Source organism: Harpegnathos saltator, unplaced genomic scaffold, assembly GCF_003227715.2.
Source record: "Harpegnathos saltator strain DR-91 unplaced genomic scaffold, Hsal_v8.6 scaffold100, whole genome shotgun sequence".
In the NCBI taxonomy this organism is placed as follows: domain Eukaryota; kingdom Metazoa; phylum Arthropoda; class Insecta; order Hymenoptera; family Formicidae; genus Harpegnathos; species Harpegnathos saltator.
In genome coordinates this window covers 311,650-333,148 of record NW_020229874.1, presented here as the reverse complement: position 1 = coordinate 333,148, position 21,499 = coordinate 311,650, and the positions used below count along the sequence as shown (strand labels likewise).

Below are 21,499 nucleotides of genomic sequence, written 5' to 3'. Positions count from 1 at the left end.
ACTGAGTGTCGAAATTTCATCGGATATTCATGTCGCGTTCGTGCGGGCGATTCCCTCGAAGGTATCTCCCGCCGGGAGAAGGAGAGAGAGAGAGAGAGAGAGAGAGAGAGAGAGAGAGAGAGAGAGAGAGAGAGAGAGAGAGAGGGAGCGAGAGAGAGAGAGAGAGGGAGAGCGAGAGAGAGAGAGAGGGAGAGAGAGAGAGAGAGAGAGAGAGAGAGAGAGAGGGAGAGAGAGAGAGAGAGAGAGAGAGAGAGAGAGAGAGCGCCTCGTGAGCGCCCATCGGCGGCTCCATCGCGGAGAGACTCTTCCGCGTCGGCTCGCTTAAAGTATCTCCGGCAATTTCTCGCCGGCACGTGAGCGGACTGTGCAAAGTTTGCGGAGTGCGCGCTGCTCTCTCGCGGCCCGGGGTCTTCCGCGGCTGGTCGGAGGACCCCGCACGGAGGCAGGAGGTTACCGGCGAAGCGAAAGAGCCTCCAGAATAAGTATGCTCGGCTAATAAAACTCGGTGTACGAGTCGTCGCCGGCGCGTTCGCTTTCCAAATAAACGCGCCTTTACGCGCGGAAACGCTCGTACCGCGGGATTTATCGTCGTCGTCGTCGTCGTCGTCGTCGTCGTCGTCGTCGTCGTCGTCACCATCGTAAACGAACGACGAGAAATGTGACGACGACGTCGACGTCGAAAATCAAGGGAGAAGGGGACTGGGAGGGGGGGAGGGAAGAAAAGCGAAAAGTAAGACTGGCTGCAGTCTGGTCAATCTTCAAACAAGTAGAAAGCGCAACAGTCTCTATTAATTAATGTACATTACGTTGTAGCGATAATTATTGTTGTTGGCGAACAGGGCATAACTCGGGCATAAATCGCGACTTTATTTTTGCGGTGCTAACGAGGCAAGCTCACAGATGGAGGTTGTATATATACGCGAGGCTGCTTCGGCGGCCACCGTTCGGCCACCACCATCGTGAAGCGCGCAAAGTGCTCGCTGAAATTCGCTGAAAGCACGAGTCGAGAGCGTATCGCAGGCGGGAACGGATTACTACGTGCTACGTAAAATCGCGGCGGTTTGCCCTCTTCGATCACTCTCCGGTTTATTCGACACATGATTCGAATCGTGGCGGATTACCTCGACCGCGCGATCCGCTAAAATGTCACTCGCGAGATCGGCGGCCTTATATAACATAGAAGGAAGCGCGTTATGGAAAGCAAAGGCCAGCAGACGATCCTTTGCGCTTTCTACCTTCGATCTTACTCTTACGGTAATTACGTGGGCTCGTGCATGCGCACGAACAGCGCACACGTGTGTGTGCGCACGCGCGTACAAGCATGCCTACCCCGCACACGCACCGGCGCGTGATCGTTGCGATCCCGCATTGCCACTCGCTCGTGTCCTCCTCGAAAACATGCGCTACTGTGACAAAACTCCATTTTTCGAGACAGCGATCTCTCTCTCTCTCTCTCTCTCTCGTACGGCTTCGTATCACTTTCTACGAATAACAAGGCGTATGAAATAATTCAAATTCTGTTGAATCTTACTCAAAATTCGTTAACGAGAAAACTCGCGATTTTCGAGATTTGTTTTCTATTTTGTTCCTTGAAAAATTAGAAAATTAACAATTAGAAATTGCTCTCATTGGCTAATTTTTTTCGCAAATTACGGACCCCTTCTGCTGGTGTTTTCGATCGAGACGGCGTGTCAGCTCGACTCGAATGGCCCGAAGGAGAAGCTGACGTTGCGAAATTGAAGAGTGTAGCAACTTGCTAATTTCGACTTACGCTCATTCGCTCTGCACTCGCGCACATTTATTATTCGGAGATCGCCTCTTATTAAAACCCCTCGAACGAATCGAACCGTCGCGTAAGGATTGCACGTGCATGTGCATGTGTGAGAAACGAAGTAAACCGTGTCTACGTAGAATGTGCGATGTGTATCGCGCGTAACGGCACGCAGTATTGGCGCGGCGAACTCGAAAATTGCCCGGCCGCGATCGTTTCGAAAGCCGCCCGATTTCTTTCCCGAGATTGGCCCGAAGCTACTGCTGCTGTTGCTGCCGCCGTTGCTGCCGTTGCTGCTGCTGCTGCTGCTGCGTTCGGTGCGTTCGCCCGAGGCCTCCGTCTCTCTTTCGAGATATTAACACGAGACTTCCGTTTCCACGATACGCAATAACGAACTGTAACCCGAGGCTCCTCGGGTCTCCGCGCTCGTCGGCACCGAAGTCGAGCCCGAATTTTACGAGAGGATCTTTCGCAACGCATATTTCCCCTCCCTCCGTTAATTACTTTCAGTTCGTTTTCTACGGTTTATGCAATAGCGCAACGCTCGACGAGTCGTCGCGCGGTCGAGCGCCTTCTAAAACTTTGTTTCTTCTTCTTCTTCTTCTTCTTCTTTTTCCTCTTCCTCTTCCTCTTCCTCTTCCTCTTCCCCCTCTTCTTCCCTCTCTTTTTTTCCTCTTCTTCTTCTTCTCCTTCTCTTTCTTTTCCCTCTTCTTTCTCTTTTCCCTCTCCTTCTTCTTCTTCTTCTTCTTCTTCTTCTTCTTCTTCTTCTTCTTCTTCTTCATTTCTTATCTTATGAAACGTTAATTCTACAAATGTTTATCGCATACTAGGATATCTTTTGTAGCCATAATGCAGCGTTCGTATCGATACTGATGAGTAATATGATTATTGCGATTGTTAAAGATATCTTTATTCACACTGTCGCAGGCGACAACCGCGAGCGGATACTTCGAGGTGCAGATCCTCTCGCTATCAAACAACAGGGGCACCCTGGTGGACGGTAGATGTTGCGGCGGAGGAGACGGGGGAGGAGGGTTCCCGCCGTGCACGAAGCCCTGCTCGACGGCTTTTTGGCTATGTCTCAAGGAGTACCAGTCGAATGTCACCGCCATCGGCACCTGCAGCTTCGGCAACGTATCTAGTCACGCCCTCGGCCCGAACACCTTCACCCTCGCCGAACCTGTCACCCTGCAGCTTCCCTTCACCTTCCGATGGACGGTAAGTCGTATCTCTTGACGATCGGTCACTTTATTAATATACTAATTAACTTTCGAAGCTGTGTCCTGAGCTTCTCTCGAATGCTTGTCCGCGCTTCAACTTGTATTTTCAACAAATGTTGATTGACGGACCAAACTCCAAACTTGTTCCCCCCTCCGTACCTGGTTCACACCAGCGCTCTATTCGCCCAAGTACGCGAAGGTCGCGTACAATATCACTGAGCGCGAGACGAGAATCAGACGCTCACATTTAACGCGTAAATGAACGTGGAAAGGATACGAGCCAAAGGCATTCCGAGAGTTGTCGAGTGCCAAAACGTCTCTCTCGTGCGCTCTCTCGCGGCCTGCACCTAATATCCGTGGGAACGCGCCGCGACCGACTCCGAAAATCCCGCCGCCAACCGCCGTTACACGAGAGCCGAGGGACGACGCGCGCTTAATTTGATGTCGCGCGATTAATAACGCGCCGCCGGTGGGACCCGTAATTTTGTTTGGTCACCGGCACAATGGCCGCGTTGCCGGGCGACGATGAAGACGTAACGAGGGAACGACACATTCGGACTCGAATCGGCCGCATGAATCATTTATCATCGACGCCGTGACACACGACGCCAAGAGAGCGTCTCATTAGCGACGCACCGCACCATCCTCTCCTCCTCCTCCTCCTCCTCCTCCTCCCCCCCGGGAGAGCGCCTGTGTTTGCGTGCGTGTACGTGCGTGCGTAGTCTATCGGCGCTCGCAGTTTTGTTCCGAGCTTCCCATTCTCGAAATCGCCGAAAGCCGGCCGAGTGAATCGCGAGCGCGCCGCTCTTCTTTCGCAACGACGATGCTAACGACCGCGAAGGTGGAGGTGGCGGCGGCGACGGCAGCGGCGGCGGCGGCGGCGACGGTAAAAGTCGCCGCTTATAACTTTTCACTTTGTATCCATCCCCGGACGAATCGCGAATTTCTCGTCCCGATTCCTTTGTCGGCGCGAGGCGTCGAGGAGGCTCTCGAATCGCGCGGGATTTCCGGTTCGCTGGTCTCTCCCATCCGCGGAATCGTTGCGTAGAATTCCAGTTCGGTTCCAGTCGCTTGGGGCGCGACTCCCTCTCGCTTCTCCTCTCTTCCCTCTCCCTTGTATTGTGTCCTCGTCTGCATCTTTGTTTCTTCTCTGTTTCTCTCCGCTCCTCGGTGCCCGGTGTGTTCGCGCGCGCGGCGAATTTTTACGGTCATTCGCCCATGTTGAAGTTACCCGCTGCTTCTTCTGTAGTTATGAATCAGCTTGCTCGGCCGTGAACGACCGGCGATTTTATACGCGAATTTTGTACACCCGGTATCTGGAGAAAATTGCCGCCGCTGAGAGAGCACTCGACCGCGCGCGGTTGTTAATCGCGATTCGTTTCCCACATTCTTCACCGACGAAATAACGACGCCCCACGTGTAAGTCTTGAGCGGGCAGGACGCGAAGACCGAAAGAGAAGAGAAAGAAGGAGCAAGAGGAGGAGGAGGAGGAGGAGAAGGAGAAGAAGAAGAAGAAGAAGAAGAAGAAGCAGAAGAAGAAGAAGAAGGAGCAACAGCAGTAACCTCTGCTTCGAGAGGCACCCCCATTTTGACCTCGAGTGTTTACCATTTATCGTTACAACATCGACATATTATAAACCTCGCGCGATGCTGCGGAATATTCAAACACGGTTCGCCGGAAAAGTCCTGTCCTTTTCGGGAGTCTCAAGTATGTCCGCACACTTGTGCCTCTCTCCGCCGAGGCAACGTCAGTACCTAATTAGTAGCGCGCCCACCGCCTACCGTTCGCCGTTCGTGGTCGTCCGACGTAATTACGGCATAATGTACGAGCGATTTCGAGGGGGTCCCAAACAATCCTCGAGAGACGCTGGAGTGCGCACGAGGCGTGCCCTCGCGAGAGAGCGCGCGTACACACAGGCACACCGTCGAGAGTGCCTCCTTCAGGCGACGGTTCGGTGGATGGCTGACGGGCCCCGAAGGGCACCGCGTTTGTTTGACACGCATTCTCGCGAGCCGAGTCCGAAAGCATGCCCGTGTGTTGTGCTCTCTCTCTCTCTCTCTCTCTCACCCACCTCTACCTACCTACCTACCTCTACCTCTACCTACCTACCTACCTACCTACCTACCTACCTACCTACCTACCTACCTACCTACCTACCTACCTACCTACCTACCTACACACGCATATTGTAGGTTGTTTGAAGAGCGCCATGTACAGCTAGCATTTTATGTTTGTATATTTCATAACTCGCTCGCGAGTATCCTCCAACAGAAGAGGAGGCGGAGGACTACCATCGCGACAAAGGACTACGGGTTCTGCCTTCCTTCCCGCCCCTGTTTTCTCTCTTTCTCCCTCACGCGCGCGTTTCTCCAGAAGGATCCACCGCGAGAGACACATAAACAGAAACCTTTAAATTGCTTCCTTTCCGCGAAGGGTTCCTGCGCGTCTTTCGGCCCGCCCGCGCGAGAGCCATCTTCGATCGTTTAGCGCTTCGCCGGTCTAATTCAATTATGCCGCCGCGGGTGCGTAATAAAAAGGAGCGTGTGATATGTGGGAAGCGTACACGTGGGTGCGAGAGTGTGTGGGCTCATTCGTTGTGCGCGACGATGAATAAGGCGACGAAGAGGAGGGCGCGGGGCGTAGATAAAAGCCCGGATGAGCCTCGCTATCTGGCCGCCACGTTCGCCACGTGTAATAACTATATAGAGCCGTTTTCGCGCGGCGCCTGCCATCCTCGAAAAACGGTAAACGCGCCTGACTTTCAACGCTCTTTCGCGGATAATGCCGTCATTATCGTCTCTGCTGATTGAATACGGTATGTATAATCTCGCCGTCGCCGGCGTGCGCGCTCGTCCGCGAGTGAGCGGCGAGCGGCGCACTCTTGCGCGCTCCCTCGCGCTACCGAATGCCACCTGTGTTTAGCGGCTGGCTCGAGAACACTCGAGGAGAGAGTCGAGAGAGAGAGAGAGAGAGAGAGTCACCTTTTCGACGATAGAAATCACCGGCTGATCCTCGGCGAAGAGACTCGGTGAACAGCGAGTCACCGCTGCCTCGATCGCGCTGCGCCAGCCAAGACGTCGCTCAAGACGTTAACACATACGGTATTATATCGTATATTACATGCGTATCCCTCGTCGAGATCGCGAATCAGTATCCGATAAAGTGATTCGCGCGCGCGCGCATTACCGTGAGCATGAAATGCGCAGCGCAACTTGAAATTGCACCCGAAACTCATCTCGTCCCGCTGATTGAATCGTCGAGTTTCATCAGACGCACGGAAAAGCGTGCAATATATCTTTGACATCTCTTGTTACGCCGTTGAAAGAAAGAGAGAGAGAGAGAGAGAGAGAGAGAGAGAGAGAGAGAGACTGTGAGAGAGTCCCCCCCTCCCCCCTTCTCCCTTCGCTCCCGTTGCACGTGTGTAACTTTCGATAAGTCAAACACGCGGATATCGTTCTCGCGCGCGCGCGCGGGGTTTTCTAACAGCGACCTAGTTTACGCGAACGTGATGCGGCGGCGAGAGCCCCGGCCGCGTCAAACGTTGTAATCGTCGTCGACTTTCCCCGCTTCTAATTTCAATACCGATGTAAGGAGGAATACGGCAAGGGATAAGCGCCTCTCTGCCTTTCTCTTCCTCTGTGTCTCTTTCCCTTCGGTAGTGGTATAATAGCACGGGAAGCGATCGGCGAGATGAGAGTACGGCGGAGCTTTTGCACAACCTTCTCTCGATGCTATATGCATCTTCGAACGGCACGTTTCGCGTCTCCTTTCTCTCCAAGTCGGCGTCCTTCCCTCGCGCCCCTCTCGCTCGTTACTGTCCCTCCTTCCCTCTCTCTCTCTCTCTCTCTCTCTCTCTCTGATCCTCTCGCCGCGGCCGGTCGTCTTCGATAATTTCTCTCCCGGCGTTCGACTAATGCCAATGTGTGCTCGCGCGAACCCGAGCGTCATCCGACTCATGCAACGGCGGCAGTCGGGTCGCAGTCGCAGTCGCAGCGCTCATATACGCGCGACTTGTTCGCCGCGCTTTGTATGCACCGGCACGCACGAGCGGCCACTATGTTGACGCGTCGGAACACATATAGACCCGCGCGCGCATAATGTCTCCAATCTGGGCGCCACTATGAATGGCGGGAGACGTCACGAGACTCCGCCGCCGGAATCCACGTGGACGCTGCCGGGAATTGTCATTCGAGGACAGTGTGCGTGCATCCGCGCTTGGTCGGCCGAGCGAGATTCGCGCGCTCTCTCGAGGCTACTGACGACGATTCTGTCGCGCGTTCAGTTTCGCCGGCGGATTCAGTATTCGATCTCGAGTATTCCCCTCGTTATTGCACGTTGCGATGCGCATTCGTTCATCACAAGAGCGCGCGCGCGCGCGCGCCTGTGATCGACGACGGTGCATTTCCACGTTCTCGCTCGCGATCTCACTCTTGGACTTTTGGAGTTCGCTTCTGGAGATTGCTTCTGGCGAACGAACGGCTGCGCCGCGCGCGATACTCGGACGGGGAACAAAAAGGAGAAAAGCCTGCCTGCGGATCGAGTCGGAAACCGTGTCCGTGGCGCGTTTAATCTCCTTTCCCTGGGCACGTGATTAATTCCGACAATCGTACTTTCGATAATAGACGTATAATGATAAACGATGCTCGAGCGAGCGGCATTCATCACGGCAGGCGGTGGCTACGGCGGCAACACGAGAACGAGAGAGGGGAACGGAGAACGAAAATGAAGGAGCCCGTTCGAGAAGACGCGTCGCGCGTAGAACGCCGCGGGGATCGACGTGAGTCAGGGCCGAACAGGTGTACGTCCGCGTCTCTCTCTCTCTCTCTCTCTCTCTCTCTCTCTCTCTCTCTCTCTCTATATATATCTATCTATCTATCTATCTGAAAGGAAACGGGCCCAGCGCGCATAGCCTCGTAAACGTTTTCCATTCCCATCGATATCCACGTTGTGCCTTGTGCCACCGGCGCGTCACGAAACTACCGTTTGCCCTCGCAGCTATACCGCTCCCCCGGCCCGTGTCTTGTGCGTTACTTCATTCTTCCTCTCTGATGTAGGTTTAAATATAAAATTCGGAGGACCGGCTCTCCTCTTTCGCGCGGCTCTCTGCCGTACACACAACCGGGCGGGGGGGGGAGGGAGGGGGGCTGCCGCCATCGTTCACCGGCGGCGGCAGCTTGAAGAAGAAGACAGAGAGCAGCGCTGGAAAGGCGCTGCGCGGTTTGCTGGAAGAATTATTTGCGCCTACGCTTTCTCTTTTTGTGTTTTCGCTTCTTTTCTTCGACGCTTTAACGCTCGCAACGACAGATTAGAAAGAAACGTGAAATTGCGTCATCAATCTCGCGGCAACAACGAGCGCGCTCGTGCCTCGCATTTTGCCACGCTTGTTCAGATACACGGAAACGATTTGGTGGTAATCGCGAGACATAACGAGATCTAATGACAGCTGCGCTTTTCGTGAGGATGGCTTTTTAGCGTTTCACTTGGCCGCTGCTCTCGCGGAACCAAGCGACTGCGCGCGGCTCCACGCCGCGGTCATAGCGCGCGCGCGCGCGCTTTAATAGCGTCATGAATAAACCTCGCTAAGCCCGCGAGCGGCACCTACGGTTGTTCAAATATATTAGCGCCGTTAATACGCGACGCTAACGAATAATGAATAACGCCCGGGGGATTTACATCGCGGACGGACAGACGGACGGCCGTTCGCGTCCCGGCGAGAGTCGCGCGCGCGCGCGCGCGCCGAGGCGCCCTTTTTCTAATCGCACGGCAAATTGCGCCATTTCGAACGCGGAAGCGCGAGCGATTTGTCAAAACTTCCGCGCAAACCGGTCTCCGGGGAACGACGCTCTCCGAAAGTGCTCTCTTTGCAGCGGCGATCGCCCGCGGGGGTTACAATCACGGCGCATCGTACGCCGCCGAGATTTACGTCCGCGCGAATTAAAGATTTCCTGATTGCCGATCTCGGCCGACCGTCGCGCGATCGAGATGGCGGAGTTCTCGCGTCGCGTCGTCCTCAGGACAATCTTCCCGCTGAAAATGGACGATCGCGACGACAACTGTCGCGCGGCGTGACTCCCACACGCCGGCATTAATCTTGATTCCATTAGCGTAAGCATGCAGCGCCGTCGATATAATAACCCGTACACGATTTGTCATCGGCTGTCAAGCGATTCATTTCCACGTTTATTGTCCGATCGTTGCTATTATCGCTACGACCAAACTGGGGAACTCGATCGTGTGTGTGTGTGTGTGTTTTATTTGTTCGCAAATTGCTTTCTCAAAGCGATATCAGCAGACAGGCTGCAAAGGGAACGAAAGATTATACACGGCGTTTGGTTCGTGACTGTAAAGGCAATGTCCGATCCTTCTCCTCAGAAAGACACATGTACAGTCCGAATAGCTCTATGAATTATAATGATATGAATAATTACAAAGTGCATCAGGTGTTACAAAGAGACAGGCGATTGATAGGAAGTTAATACAACGTTTATGCGCGCGGCCGCGCGCATAAACGAAGAGCGTGCGCGCTCGAAAGTCTCGTGCGGTTTATGTCGATCCGTGAAAAACGAAACTCAAGCGGAAATTGCGAAGATGGGATAGAGGCTGCGTGAATTAATTATATACACGGCGATACGCGAAGAAGAAGAAAACAGCTTTTACACGTGCGCATTACGCACGCGGAACGGAGGAGACGAAGAACGTCCGCACGCACGCACGCACGCACGCACGCATACACGCACGCACACGTATGTACACGCGAGCGTACAACCTGCCGCCGCTCGGGAACAAGGGAACAAAGAGATAAGTCTCGCGCACATAGTTTGCACCTTGTTTGTTCCCTTGTTTCTACCGTCTTCCGTTGTTTCGTTTGCGCTTGAGAAAGGAAGGAAGATGCACAAAAGTTGGAAAACTATCTAACTATCGCGCGCACCAACGAAGAAGAAACGTCGTACGTAAAATTCTTTAATGCTCTACCGATTGTTGCACCGTTTTGCGGGACTGTGTCTCTCTTTCCGGAAACTCTCGAGCGCTGCAGCAAGCTTCAAGATTCATCGGAAGGGACTGACTTTGTCATTTGTTCTTCGAAGTCCAGAACTTCTTTTTCGTTTGTATCGGCAGACGCGGCAGGTGATCGCGCGGATCGCGATGACGCGCACGAGGCGAAGCTACTTTTTATCGCGGCTGGAACGAGCCTGCGCACGCGGTTTCCTGCTGACGCCGCCGCGCCGGTAGCTCCCAGATCAACGAATCCTCTCCATTGAAGCGCGATTCACGAGCACCGGGGCGGATTACACCGCGGGCGCACAAATTGCCCCGGTCTCTTAACGCGGAAGCGCGCGGCCGATCCTCGTCGAAAGTTTCGCGCGCGCGCGAAACGATCCTCGTTGCCTCGCCGCGCCGAAATTGCCCCCTTTTATGCCGATCGCCTCGAGGGTGGTTGCAATCACGGCGCTCCCTCTCTCTCTCTCTCTCTCTCTCTCTCTCTCTGTTCTCGCTATAGCTTCCTTCCCTGCTTCTCCACTCGAGAGAGATTTACATTCGGCCGCTCATATTATTAAATACGCAGCTGCGGGCGCGCGTGTCGGCGTCGGTGGACGCGCGTAAACACAGGCAGGTGCACAATACAACAGAATGCACACAAGCGCGGTGGGAGCCGCGAGGGCGGGGGGGGGGCGGGAGAGAATGTCGCCACGCTTTGGGCGATGGTTCTTCGCTCCGATGATTCCCGCGTCTGCGGGGGGCTCGGGCGCGGTAGAGTGAGAAAAAGGGGACCCTGAGGCTCTCTCCTTTGGGCCGGTCGTGTGTGAACCCGCTGCGCGGAGCGCATACCAAACTCGTCTCTCTTTCTCGCTCCTCCCTCTCTCCTTCTCTCCCGCTTAAATCTCCCTTCTCTCGAGAGCCCCTCGATCCGGACGAACACGGCGCCGCGCCGCGCCGGCACACGGAGGAGTGTCTCTCGATTCGCGTTTTCTCCGAGACACGTCGCGATTTCCATGATTCGCCGATATATTTATTTGTTTATTCTTTTTTCTTTTTTTTTTTAATAAACTCCGGAATGCGCGCGAGGGGGAATTTATAATCGGATACGTGTATTCCCGTGGTATTCTCGCCAACGACTGGCATGCCTCCGGTGGAAATCTCGCGTGCACTTTCTCGGGAGTCGTCGAATCGGCGATTTCGGAGCGCGCGAGCGACTCTGCGCGTGGGAAAGCGATCTCCGCTTTCGCGACGATCTTGTTCACGTTTCTTCACGCATCCGACGATCACGACGACAGTGTCGTCGCGACGAGAGAGGACGAGATAACAAACACATCCCCATTGCAGCACGGTGTCGCGCGAGAACCTCGCGAGTCAACTCACGCTCGACGTAAGTACGCGGCCGCGGCCGCGGCCGCAGCCGCAGGCGTCAGTCGAGGAGGTCTGGCGGCGTTTAATGCGAGGCGTAGCGTCTCTCCCCGGGCTCTCTCGCCTTATATTATGCAGGTAACGCACCACTACCACCAGCACCGCGCGATCATCAGCATCGCCGTGACTACGCGACTACGCGGCGTTTCCACTTTGGTTCCTTTAAGCGGGAAGAAGGCGCAGAACCGTGTGTGCACTTGGCCTTGTGCCCTCGCAGATAGTGGACGCCTCTCTTCCACGAGCGTCTTCTCTTCGTCCACCGACGACGGAGGATCCTCTCCCTCTCCCGTCATCGTCCTTTCCTCTCCTCTGCCTCCTTTTTCTCTTCATCCTCTATCTCATCTCCCTCCCGCCTCCTCTCCTCCTTTAGCTCCCTTTTACGCAGGGCTTTACTCTTCCTTCTCCTCTCGTTCTCCCTCACTGGCTTCGAGTCTCTCTCTCTCTCTCTCTCTCCCTCTCCCTCTCCCTCTCCCTCTCCCTCTCCCTCTCTCTCTCTCTCCGCGGAGAGTTCTGGGTACGCCGTGAGATTTATTAGCTACCCGGCTAATTGGGAAGCGAGGACGGTCTCCGGGATACCAGAACGGAGATTTCCGCCGCCGAAGGGAATGCGCTACCGAGAGGTGGACGCGACGCGACGCGACGCGACGCGACGCGACGGCATACCGGACGGAATCTGTTGCGACGAGCGAGCGGAGGAACGAGAGCCGGAGCTGCCGGAGTCGAAGAGCCAGAACCAGAATCAGAACCAGAACCAGAACCAGAATCAGAGCCGCCGCGCGTACCTTTTGCCGCTTCTCTGTTCGCGCCGCCGCGTTCCTCGGCGTCGCAGCGTTTTTTCAATTACGCGCTGTCCGGTGTTCCGGCTCGGTCAATTAGCGAGATTGATTCTCCGTTGCGACGAGCGGTTCGAGCGTTACGCAACGTTACAGCACACACGTACACGTGTCCGACCGATCGATATCCGCGCGCGCGCGCGCGCGAAGAAAGATCCAGCCGAAAAGTAGAGATTTCAGAGAGCGACGGACGATTTTGTTTTCGTCCACCCGCGCATTCGTCATCTCGTCAAGATGCCGAGTTTAATTCTCTGCGTCGACTATGCTGCGCCTTTCAGAGATTTCACCGTCTTCGACGTAGCCATCAAATTGTATTAACCGATACTTTCGACACGACCCGCGGACACTCTGGCACCATCGCGTTACCGCGACCGGCTATAAATCCTGCGTCGGAAATTAAAGGGAATTGCGGCGGTAGCGCGCGAGCGGCGGATCGCGGCGCGAGGAATCGAAGCGCGGGAAGCCTCGATACGCGACCCTCGTTCGAAGGTACGTCGACGGACGATCGTCGGTCCTCGCTTTTGTACGCGTCCTCACGTACGACTCGTTCGATCTTTTCCGCGAAGACCTAAGACGCGTCGTATCTGACGTAGAAAAGAGAGAGAAAGAGAGACTCGCCGCGCTCTATTCGGCGTACGTAAGTACCTATCTACCTGCCTCCGCGCGCGCTTACCAGCGTGCACACACGCATACGTACCGCGCACGTACGTAAGTCATAGTCTCGATAGAGTGACGGACGACGAGGCAAGCAGGCAGGCAGGCAGGCGAGCAAGCAGGCAGGCAGGTAGGCAGGTAGGCAAGCAGGCAAGCAGGCAGGCAGGCAGGCAGGCAGGCAGCTAGCCAGATAGCCTCGCAGCGGGATTCTACGTGCTTCACGTGTCCGCTCGCTTCCGTTGATCCCTTTGGACTCGCTTCGAATCGGCCTCGCAGCGATGCTCTATTACGCCGGATATGCCCGGATTGTACAGATTCCCGACGGATCAGCCGACGACGCTCGGACGAGTAGAGTTTGTGACTGGTGAATGCGAAAAATATTCGCCGACGACGGAAGTCGGAGAGAGAAAGGGAGATTTCTCTCTGTGCAAAATGTCTCTAAACAATCGAACGATAGAAAAGCGTGAAAACCAGCCGATTCATGCCCGTTGCATTTTACAGTTTGAACTGAAACGACGAAATCGTTCGTTGATGACACAAACTCGACGGCCTCTTTTATCTTTGGTTTTACGCTAGATTTTACATGTATATTCATCGGATATTTAATAGTCGGAGAAATTGTCCATCCACAAAGTATGTAGAGACTTGGAACCTCGCGACGATCGCCGCGGCCGGCTCGGAGCCGACTTTGCTCGCGCAGAAAATTAATTAATTGACCATTGCGGGGAAATAGACGTGCATCGACTTATCCGAGAGTACCGCTCGGCTTAATTGATTTCCTACGCCTACGTGACTTGGTCGGCGCGGCAGTATCGGCTATTCTATCGGCATCGCGCGTTCGGTTCGCACGCGCGATCGTCGGCGGCCAACGCTTCGACCAACCGCGGTTGGTTTTACGATTTTTCCGCATTCGTCCTTAACGGCGGAAAGAGGGAGATGATGGTTCCGTCGCGAAACGCGACCGAGCGACGATCCTGCTCCACGATTCTCGCTGCGTTTCGGCGCATTCATACGCGCATTCGCGAATAATGGTTTACGCGTATGTACGCGGCGTTGTACGATTTGAGGAGCAGGATAATTCATGCTACGTACTGCTGCACGACCGTGGAATACGAGATGACGCATTCGACCGCGAAGCAACACACGTATGCGCATCCCACGCTCGTGTCTCTCTTCCGCGTTATACTTATTATATTTCCTTAAAGGGTCAACAGAACGGAATGGGTCGATCGACGAGGCTCTCGGATAAGCGGAAAACAACGCGATGTAATTTATCAATGATGAGACGAAATTGATATCTGTCATTTCACCACGATTTCCCGATTTGCCTTTGTCAAGTATGGTCGTTATTAATTTCGTCATTATAACACCGTCATATCGTACTGTTCGTACTTGTGAGACGGCCTCAATCTCTCCTCTCCATCTCTTATCTTGCTCGTCGATATTTTAGATAGAGACTCGGTCGTTCACCGCCTTCATCCACCGCTTTCCATTCATCGCTCGATTCGAATCGTCGCGGCCAGGACGAGACGAGACGAGCTGTTTCTCGAGAAGAAGTCTACTTGGCTTCCAATTTCCCCGCAGTATTTAACGGTGAAAGGGGAAATTCGTCAGGTCTACGCGAGGCCGCGTGGCTCTAAAGCTGCGAGCTGAGTAGCGAAACACCCACGCGAATTCCTAGATCCACGATTGCGCCGCCTTCGGCGTTGCTTCTCGGCTCTTCTTCGGCGCGCACTACGCACGTTCGTTTCTTTGTTCCGGGACTGCGGGACGCGGTAATAATTCTCGCGGTAACAGTGGACATTTAGAGCTCTCGCTCGCTGTGCAATCCGAAAAGTGAAAAGTGGCAGACCGCACTTGAGGTGCGGAGCCCGGAGCTCTTTCAAGATTTCACCAAAGGTCATTTTCGCGTGAGGCGTACATTAAATTGGTTCGAGAGTCTTTTCCCACCGACAAGTATTGATATGAAGAAGGTTGAAGAACATTTTTCAGATAAAAATATTTATACCAACGAGTGACACGTGAATTCTGTGGGAAAATATTTCTGAATTAATTTAATACTCTGAATTGATTCAATACTATTTTTAAAGAGAATCACACTTTTACGTACAGACTATTTCCACGTCACTGTAACATCGTAAGTTCCGATGTGTCGTATAACTTCAATCAAACGCGACGAGACACGACGACACGACGTTTTATGAGCATGTAGAGTTGCCGCGACCGACTTGATGCATCTATCGAGCAGCAGAGGATCGAAAGATCTAACGCGATATTGGTCACTTCCTTCGACCTTAACCTTAAACCATTTACGTCTCAATTATCAACAAACTCGTCGCGGAGGAATAGAACGGCGCGACAAAGGAAGTGTCACGACGTGAAGCACAAAGAACGTTCTTTTCACGGGGAAACGAGCGCGACGCGGCCGGTCAGTCGCATTAGAATATACATGTAAGATTTACATATATATACGTATACATACATACATACACACATACACACACACACACACACACATATATATATATATATAAAATATAAAAAAGCGAGCACGAAAGTCGCGGGCGTGGGAAAGCCGGCCCTCGGGCGAGCCACCAATTAACACCAATTAGTGCTCATCTGCTCTAGGTACTGCCGGCGAGCAGAGCTGACTTTACGTTTAGCGCGAGACGTCTGACTCGTCGCGGATTGACCACAACATGTTCTTTGTGCTGCGAAGACTGCATCATCGTGGTATATCGCTCTTGTCGTAATGAGATGGGAAAAAAACACGCGACGTTCTTGCAATTTCGACACAGGTCTTCTAGTCATCACAGATAAACGCTTTTTTCCGCTTTTAATTAAATAGACGAGAACGAGAGAGAGAGAGAGAGAGAGAGAGAGAAAGAGAGATTACGCGTGCGCCGCCGAGTGCCGAAGCCGAGACTCCCTCGCGGATTTTGCATTCGTGCTCATTGTCTATCTAATTCCGAGGATCGTCAAGTTCGTTATACCTAGCGCGAGCACGAGCGCGAGCGCAAGCGCGAGCGCACGCGAGACGCCAATGCGCGCGCTGCTGCCTGGTCTTTTTCTCGCGGGACCGGTTCCGTCAGGAACACTTCCAGCTTTCTACCATCGCCGGTCCGACTCCCGTGTTGTAACCCCGTCGAGTGGCAACGCGCGCGGCTACACGAAGCGGACAGCCGCGTCTTCCGCGCGGCCGGTGCGCGCGATTCGAATTTATTTATTGCATTAGCCTGCCGTCACTCTCACGGCTCTTGATTGGTGGTACCGATCGGACTCCCCTGCCTCGCGAACAACTGGGACGCAACACGAGAATGGCGGAGATACATCGGCCGTGTGAAGGACGAGACTGCACCGGTCCTCGTGCAAATCGTCGTAATTATCCCGATCAATAGTGAGCCGCTCTCGCGCGTACATTGTCACCGCGAGCATTACGAGTGTATTTCAATGCGACTCGGCGATCGTCTCGATGTAGCTCACGATAATATTCGAGTCCTACTCACGAGGATGTTGCGACTCTCTCTCTCTCTCTCTCTCTCTCTCTCTCTCTCTCTCGTCGAGCTTAGCCGCGCGAGATTGCGCGCGTGTATGAATTACGCCGTAATTTGTGAAAATGATAACGAGATAATTTACGTGACACGTACCGGTAAACGAAGAAAGCAAGAGAGAGAGAGAGAGAGAGAGAGAGAGAGAGTGAGGGCGACGCGACAAGTTGCGACATTGTACCTTCGTCTTATTTCCCATTATCGAATTTATCGCATCAGAATCGACGCAGGTGTTTACCATGCCGTTTACAACGGAAGTTGTTCTCCACTCGCGCGCAGTTCTGTACGACGGATGCGCTTTCGTGTAACTCTCCCGGTTACATAAGCGTCGGAAATTGGTAACCCTACACTATCGTATAATTTAAACCGCCCCGAAAGGTCAGCAGACGCTGTATAAATTTGCAAAAGCACCAGCTCCGAGGGTCCCACTTAGGGCCGTGTCTGGCGAGGAATTATTCAAGCTGGGCAAGGGTTAATTGCCGCCTTCATCAAACCACCTCCCTTCCTCTTTCGAACGAGCCCTTGTCGTCCGTGACATCACCATTCTGTATTTAATCCGATTCGGTTGCGTCACGACGATCAGTCCGGGCAGTTCCGTCGTGGTGGCGATAATTTTATTCCGGCCGTGATTCTTTGCGCGATACGTGTATCTCATCGATGCAAACATTTATTCGACCAATTATTCAAATGGCTAAAAATGAGATGATGATTTAAGGGAATACAGCTTTGAAGCGGCAAAATGAAATTCAAACTGATCTCACACGTGCAGCGTGTAATTTGTTTTTCTTACAACCGGTCATCCGGTTTGAAATGTATTCGTTACATGAATCTATTATTATCTATTAGCAGATCGTCTCTGTTACGACGCGCCTTGAGAGATCATTCTGGGAATATTTTTCGTTGCAGAGGCAATTCACGTTGATCCTGCAAGCGAGGGATGTGCCGAGTGCCGGCGTGATCGAGGAAACGAGTTACAGCGGCATCGTTTTGCCCGAGTCCACGTGGCACACCCTCAATCATCAAGGTAAAAACGCTCACTTAGCGTACCGGATACGTGTCCAGTGCGACGAGCATTACTACAACGCTACCTGCACCAAGTTCTGCCGGAGTAGAGACGACGTTTTCGGTCATTACAACTGCAGCGAAGACGGCGACAAAGTGTGCAATGACGGATGGACGGGCAACGAGTGTAACACGGGTGAGTCAGAAAGTCCTTCCACCATTCCACTACCAATACCATCGTATCCGTCGCCGTGTTAAAAAAAGAAAAAAAAGACTCGGCAGAGTTTTTGCTTCGCGACATTCTCCAATCCTCTCTCCTGATCGTCGCGGATAATTTTTCGACGACGCGGGAACTCGAGGAGTCGAAGCACCGTCGTGAGAAACCCTCAACGTATTTCAATATTAAAGGCTCCAGGTGCGCATCGACTTAGAATGAATTATCGCCGATTAGTTACCGCTACCACAGCGCGTAACCACGAGCACCATTACTTATAACCCGACGCGATGTAACATGCGCGCGCGTATAAAAGAAATCCGCGCAAATCCGCGTTCTCCCTCTCCTCCTCGTTCTTCCTCGCAGAAAGAGCTACTCGCGAGTAAATTGCCCTTCGTTACGTCACACGCGCGCTCACGCGCTTACCTTTGCATATTATCGTGTCGTGATTTTTAAAGCAGTGCGTGTACGTTAATTACATGACGCGCGAGCGACAACCCCGTCTCTCTGCTCCTTCTTCCTTTACTTCTGATGATGAAAGCCAACCACTTATATAATCTGCGGAGGAAACTTTTACGCGACATTTTTTTACCTCGACGAACATGTTCGGTATCCGATAGAAAAATGTATCTCCCCTGAAAATGTCTAAAAATCAAATTCTCTTATTGGATACCGGACGCGTCGCAAAGTTCATCGACATAAAACCAAAGTGAGACAGAGAGCGAGAGAGAGAGAGAGAGAGAGAGAGAGAGAGAGAGAGCAAAGTTTCTTTCGTTGATCGTGCGACCCAAAGTCTAATTAGGAGAATTCGCTCGGCTAACGAACTCGCCTATAGAATTTCCTGATCCGGAAGAAAACTCGTTCGAAAGATGAGCCCGAAGCTTATCGCAGCGCGAGCCGCTCGCACTGCCTTCCTCTCGTCATTGTTATCATCTCGTTACGCGCGCAAGCATCGATATCGATCGCGGAAGGACGCGCGCACGCTCATTTTTCCACCTTGCCGCCGCGCCGCGCCGCGCCGCGCTGCGCCGCGCCGGAGGAACAACCAGAACCCGATCGGCCGTTGGAGCGTGAAATCTCACGGCTGGGTCAGCGTACGTACCGCCGCGCATGTATGTCGTTTAACTCTATTTCTCACGGGACGCACGCACCTTCGGGCCTAACGAGGCCTTGCGATTCGATTACCGGGCCATTAATAATCGCCGTCGTTCGCCGCGAGACGCTCGATAATTTCCGAAGGGAGGAACGAAAAATTCCGGTTCGCGTCGAGCACCGGCACAAGAAAAGCGAGAGGTTTATCTTGCGTCTTGCTTTCGATGCGTCCACGCGATATCGTCGACGATGTGCATTTTGCAATGTTACTAATTGCAGCGTGTGTCATTTCCGTTTTTCTTTCTAGAAAATAAAATAGACTCTAACATATAGACGTTCCATACACACACACACACACAAAGATAGATTTCCAAGGCGGAAACGGACGGCGTCTCGAGAGAGACGAGCGACACAACGGAAGGTCGAAGGGTCGGGAGCGCTGGCCACGTTCGCGATTTCCATCTCTCTTTTCACCGTTCCGGATTCTCGTGCCCCCAGGCACGCTGCGACGAACGATTCCGTCACGTCCGCGATTTAACGCGCAGGAACGCCGCGTCGGATCAAAAGATGATCGAGCGCTGCCGCTGCCGCCGCCGCCGCCGTCGCCGTCGCCGCCTCCGCCTCCGCCTCCGCCCCACCGCCTCCGCCTCCTCCTCCTCCTCCTCCTCCTCCTCCTCCTCCTCCTCCTCCACTACCATCTCTCTTCTCCGTCGCCTCCGTCGCCCTCCGTACGGTCCCGTACGGATCGTAAAATACGCGAATTATCTCGAAGCGTGCCTCAATGGGCGGACGTTAGACGCATGTCGTACGATCGCACAAAGGTAGCGACACATCACGCCAGGTCCCGTCGCACAATGCTGCGCCGACCAATATAACAGCTCTTTCTTCGCTGCTTAATCGTTACTTCCGCCTCTCCGTGACCCCGCGTGTGGTTACTGTCGTCCTTCCCCATCGCGACACTCGGGGCACAACGCGCATATAAGAGATATATAATCGATCTCAAACGGACCGACGGGACGCGCGCGGAGCAATTCGAGCCGTTAGTTGGACACGTAAGCTCCATTTTCCGCGTCCACCCTCGACGACGAAACCCTCGTTCCCGCTGCGATTTCGCGATCTTGACGCTTCCGCGTGAAAAGTTTCGAGACGCGAAGAGCACAACACTGTACGCGCGTTGTGTGGTACTCTCTTTATAGGTGTCTTCTTGTTCGATCTCCATACGTACGACCCCCTTCAAGTTCTAAAGCTCCTCACCGAAGCGAAATGTGTCGCGAATTCTTCGTTTACGCGACACACTGGAAATGCAAGAAGTTGCACTCGTTTTAACAACGAGCCGTTTTAATTACCGCTCATTTTGATCGCGACGAAACCTTCTGTAACATACATGCAGTATATATCAAAATAATGATGAGTCGATCGGGGGAGGTGGAAAAAACTTGGCCTCTCTGTCCTCTCTGTCGCGTGTACGCCACTCGGAAATAATACCTCTCGCTTGCAGCACAAGGTACATTTCGCGTTTCACAGTCCGCCACGCTTGTGATATTATGCCAATGGAATTCAAATAACACACGGCTGCTCTTCGCGACGAGACTGCTCGTTTTCCTTGGCACTGTGAACTTTACGGTTTTACCATTTGATAAGCATCAGGAGGCATCGACGCGATCGTCTCAAAAACGGATTGACAATTCGCCGACAATTCGTATCATGCACACGTGACACGTGATTTATTCGAGCGCGTTGCGCTCTCAGCTTTGCTCGTGTGAGGAAAATTCCGACAGCGCGCCCCGCGTCGCATCGCAAGGCACGCGGTCGTCTTGATACGCGGGGCGCGAAACGTGAGAAAAGAGCAAGAAGAGCAAGAAAGAAAGTCTCTCTCTCTCTTCCTCTCGCTCGACGATGCAGAAAGTTATCGAGTTATCGAGAGTTTTGAGCACGTTCTACTTATATATATATATAGACGAGGGGAAAAATGCGCGAACCCCAATTAGAGAGACTATCGGCGGAGATCGCGTGCTCGTGAGGCTCGATGAGTCGCGCTCGCTTATACGAGAAGGAGAGAACTGGCTCCGACATTTTTGTCGCGCTTGTGAAAGGTCAATAGGAGAATTTCACTCGTGCATCCTCTTCACACGATGCGCCAACCTGGTCGCGCAGCGCGAGAAGGTAAAATCTCTGCGGGCTCGAGCGCACACATACACACACGTACAATCGCGCGCGTACATGCACACGCGCTGATACTCCGATGAACATCCGGCGACCACGAAAGGATCTCGCGGCCCGCGGGTTCAACGAACGGGTTTCGTCGCGCGCGCGAAATTTGCGCGCGCAGCTCTCTGTGGTGTATTTCGACAAATTGATACGACGACGAATGAAAATGAGAGATTATCGAGTTTCGCGTTCGCGGCTCAAAGCGACTGGCTCCTTCGCGAAGTAGTTGTAAAATTTATATCTCGCGACGCCCTGCGAAACTTTCGACTTTCAACTCGTGACGAGCGGTAGCCATCGGTCGAGTTCCATCGACGAGAAGTCGAACCCGAGCAACCAAGTTCAAGTGAGAGGACTCCTTCGCGCTCCTTGAAAAATCCCGCGTAAAATTAATAACGCAGCGACCCATGTTATTTCGCGTCGGGATAAGTTTGCATCTTGCGCGAGCAATGAAACCATAATTACACTCTCATATAGGGGAGCCGCGTCACGAAGACTCGACGAAGGTGGCGCGGGTTATCCCGACGAATCGGGATTTTTTTCGCGCGACCGACGC

The 21,499-nt window shown here is 53.3% G+C and overlaps 1 protein-coding gene across 1 annotated transcript in view; it reads left to right on the top strand.

Annotated features, from left to right (window-relative positions):
* Positions 1-21,499, top strand: part of Ser (protein serrate) — a 42,546-nt gene that overhangs the window by 15,665 nt on the left and 5,382 nt on the right. Inside the window, exons 2-3 of the mRNA XM_011140746.2 lie at positions 2,699-2,989; positions 17,337-17,628. Of these exons, the coding sequence (XP_011139048.1) occupies positions 2,699-2,989; positions 17,337-17,628 (583 nt within the window). The remainder of the gene's footprint in view (positions 1-2,698; positions 2,990-17,336; positions 17,629-21,499) is intronic.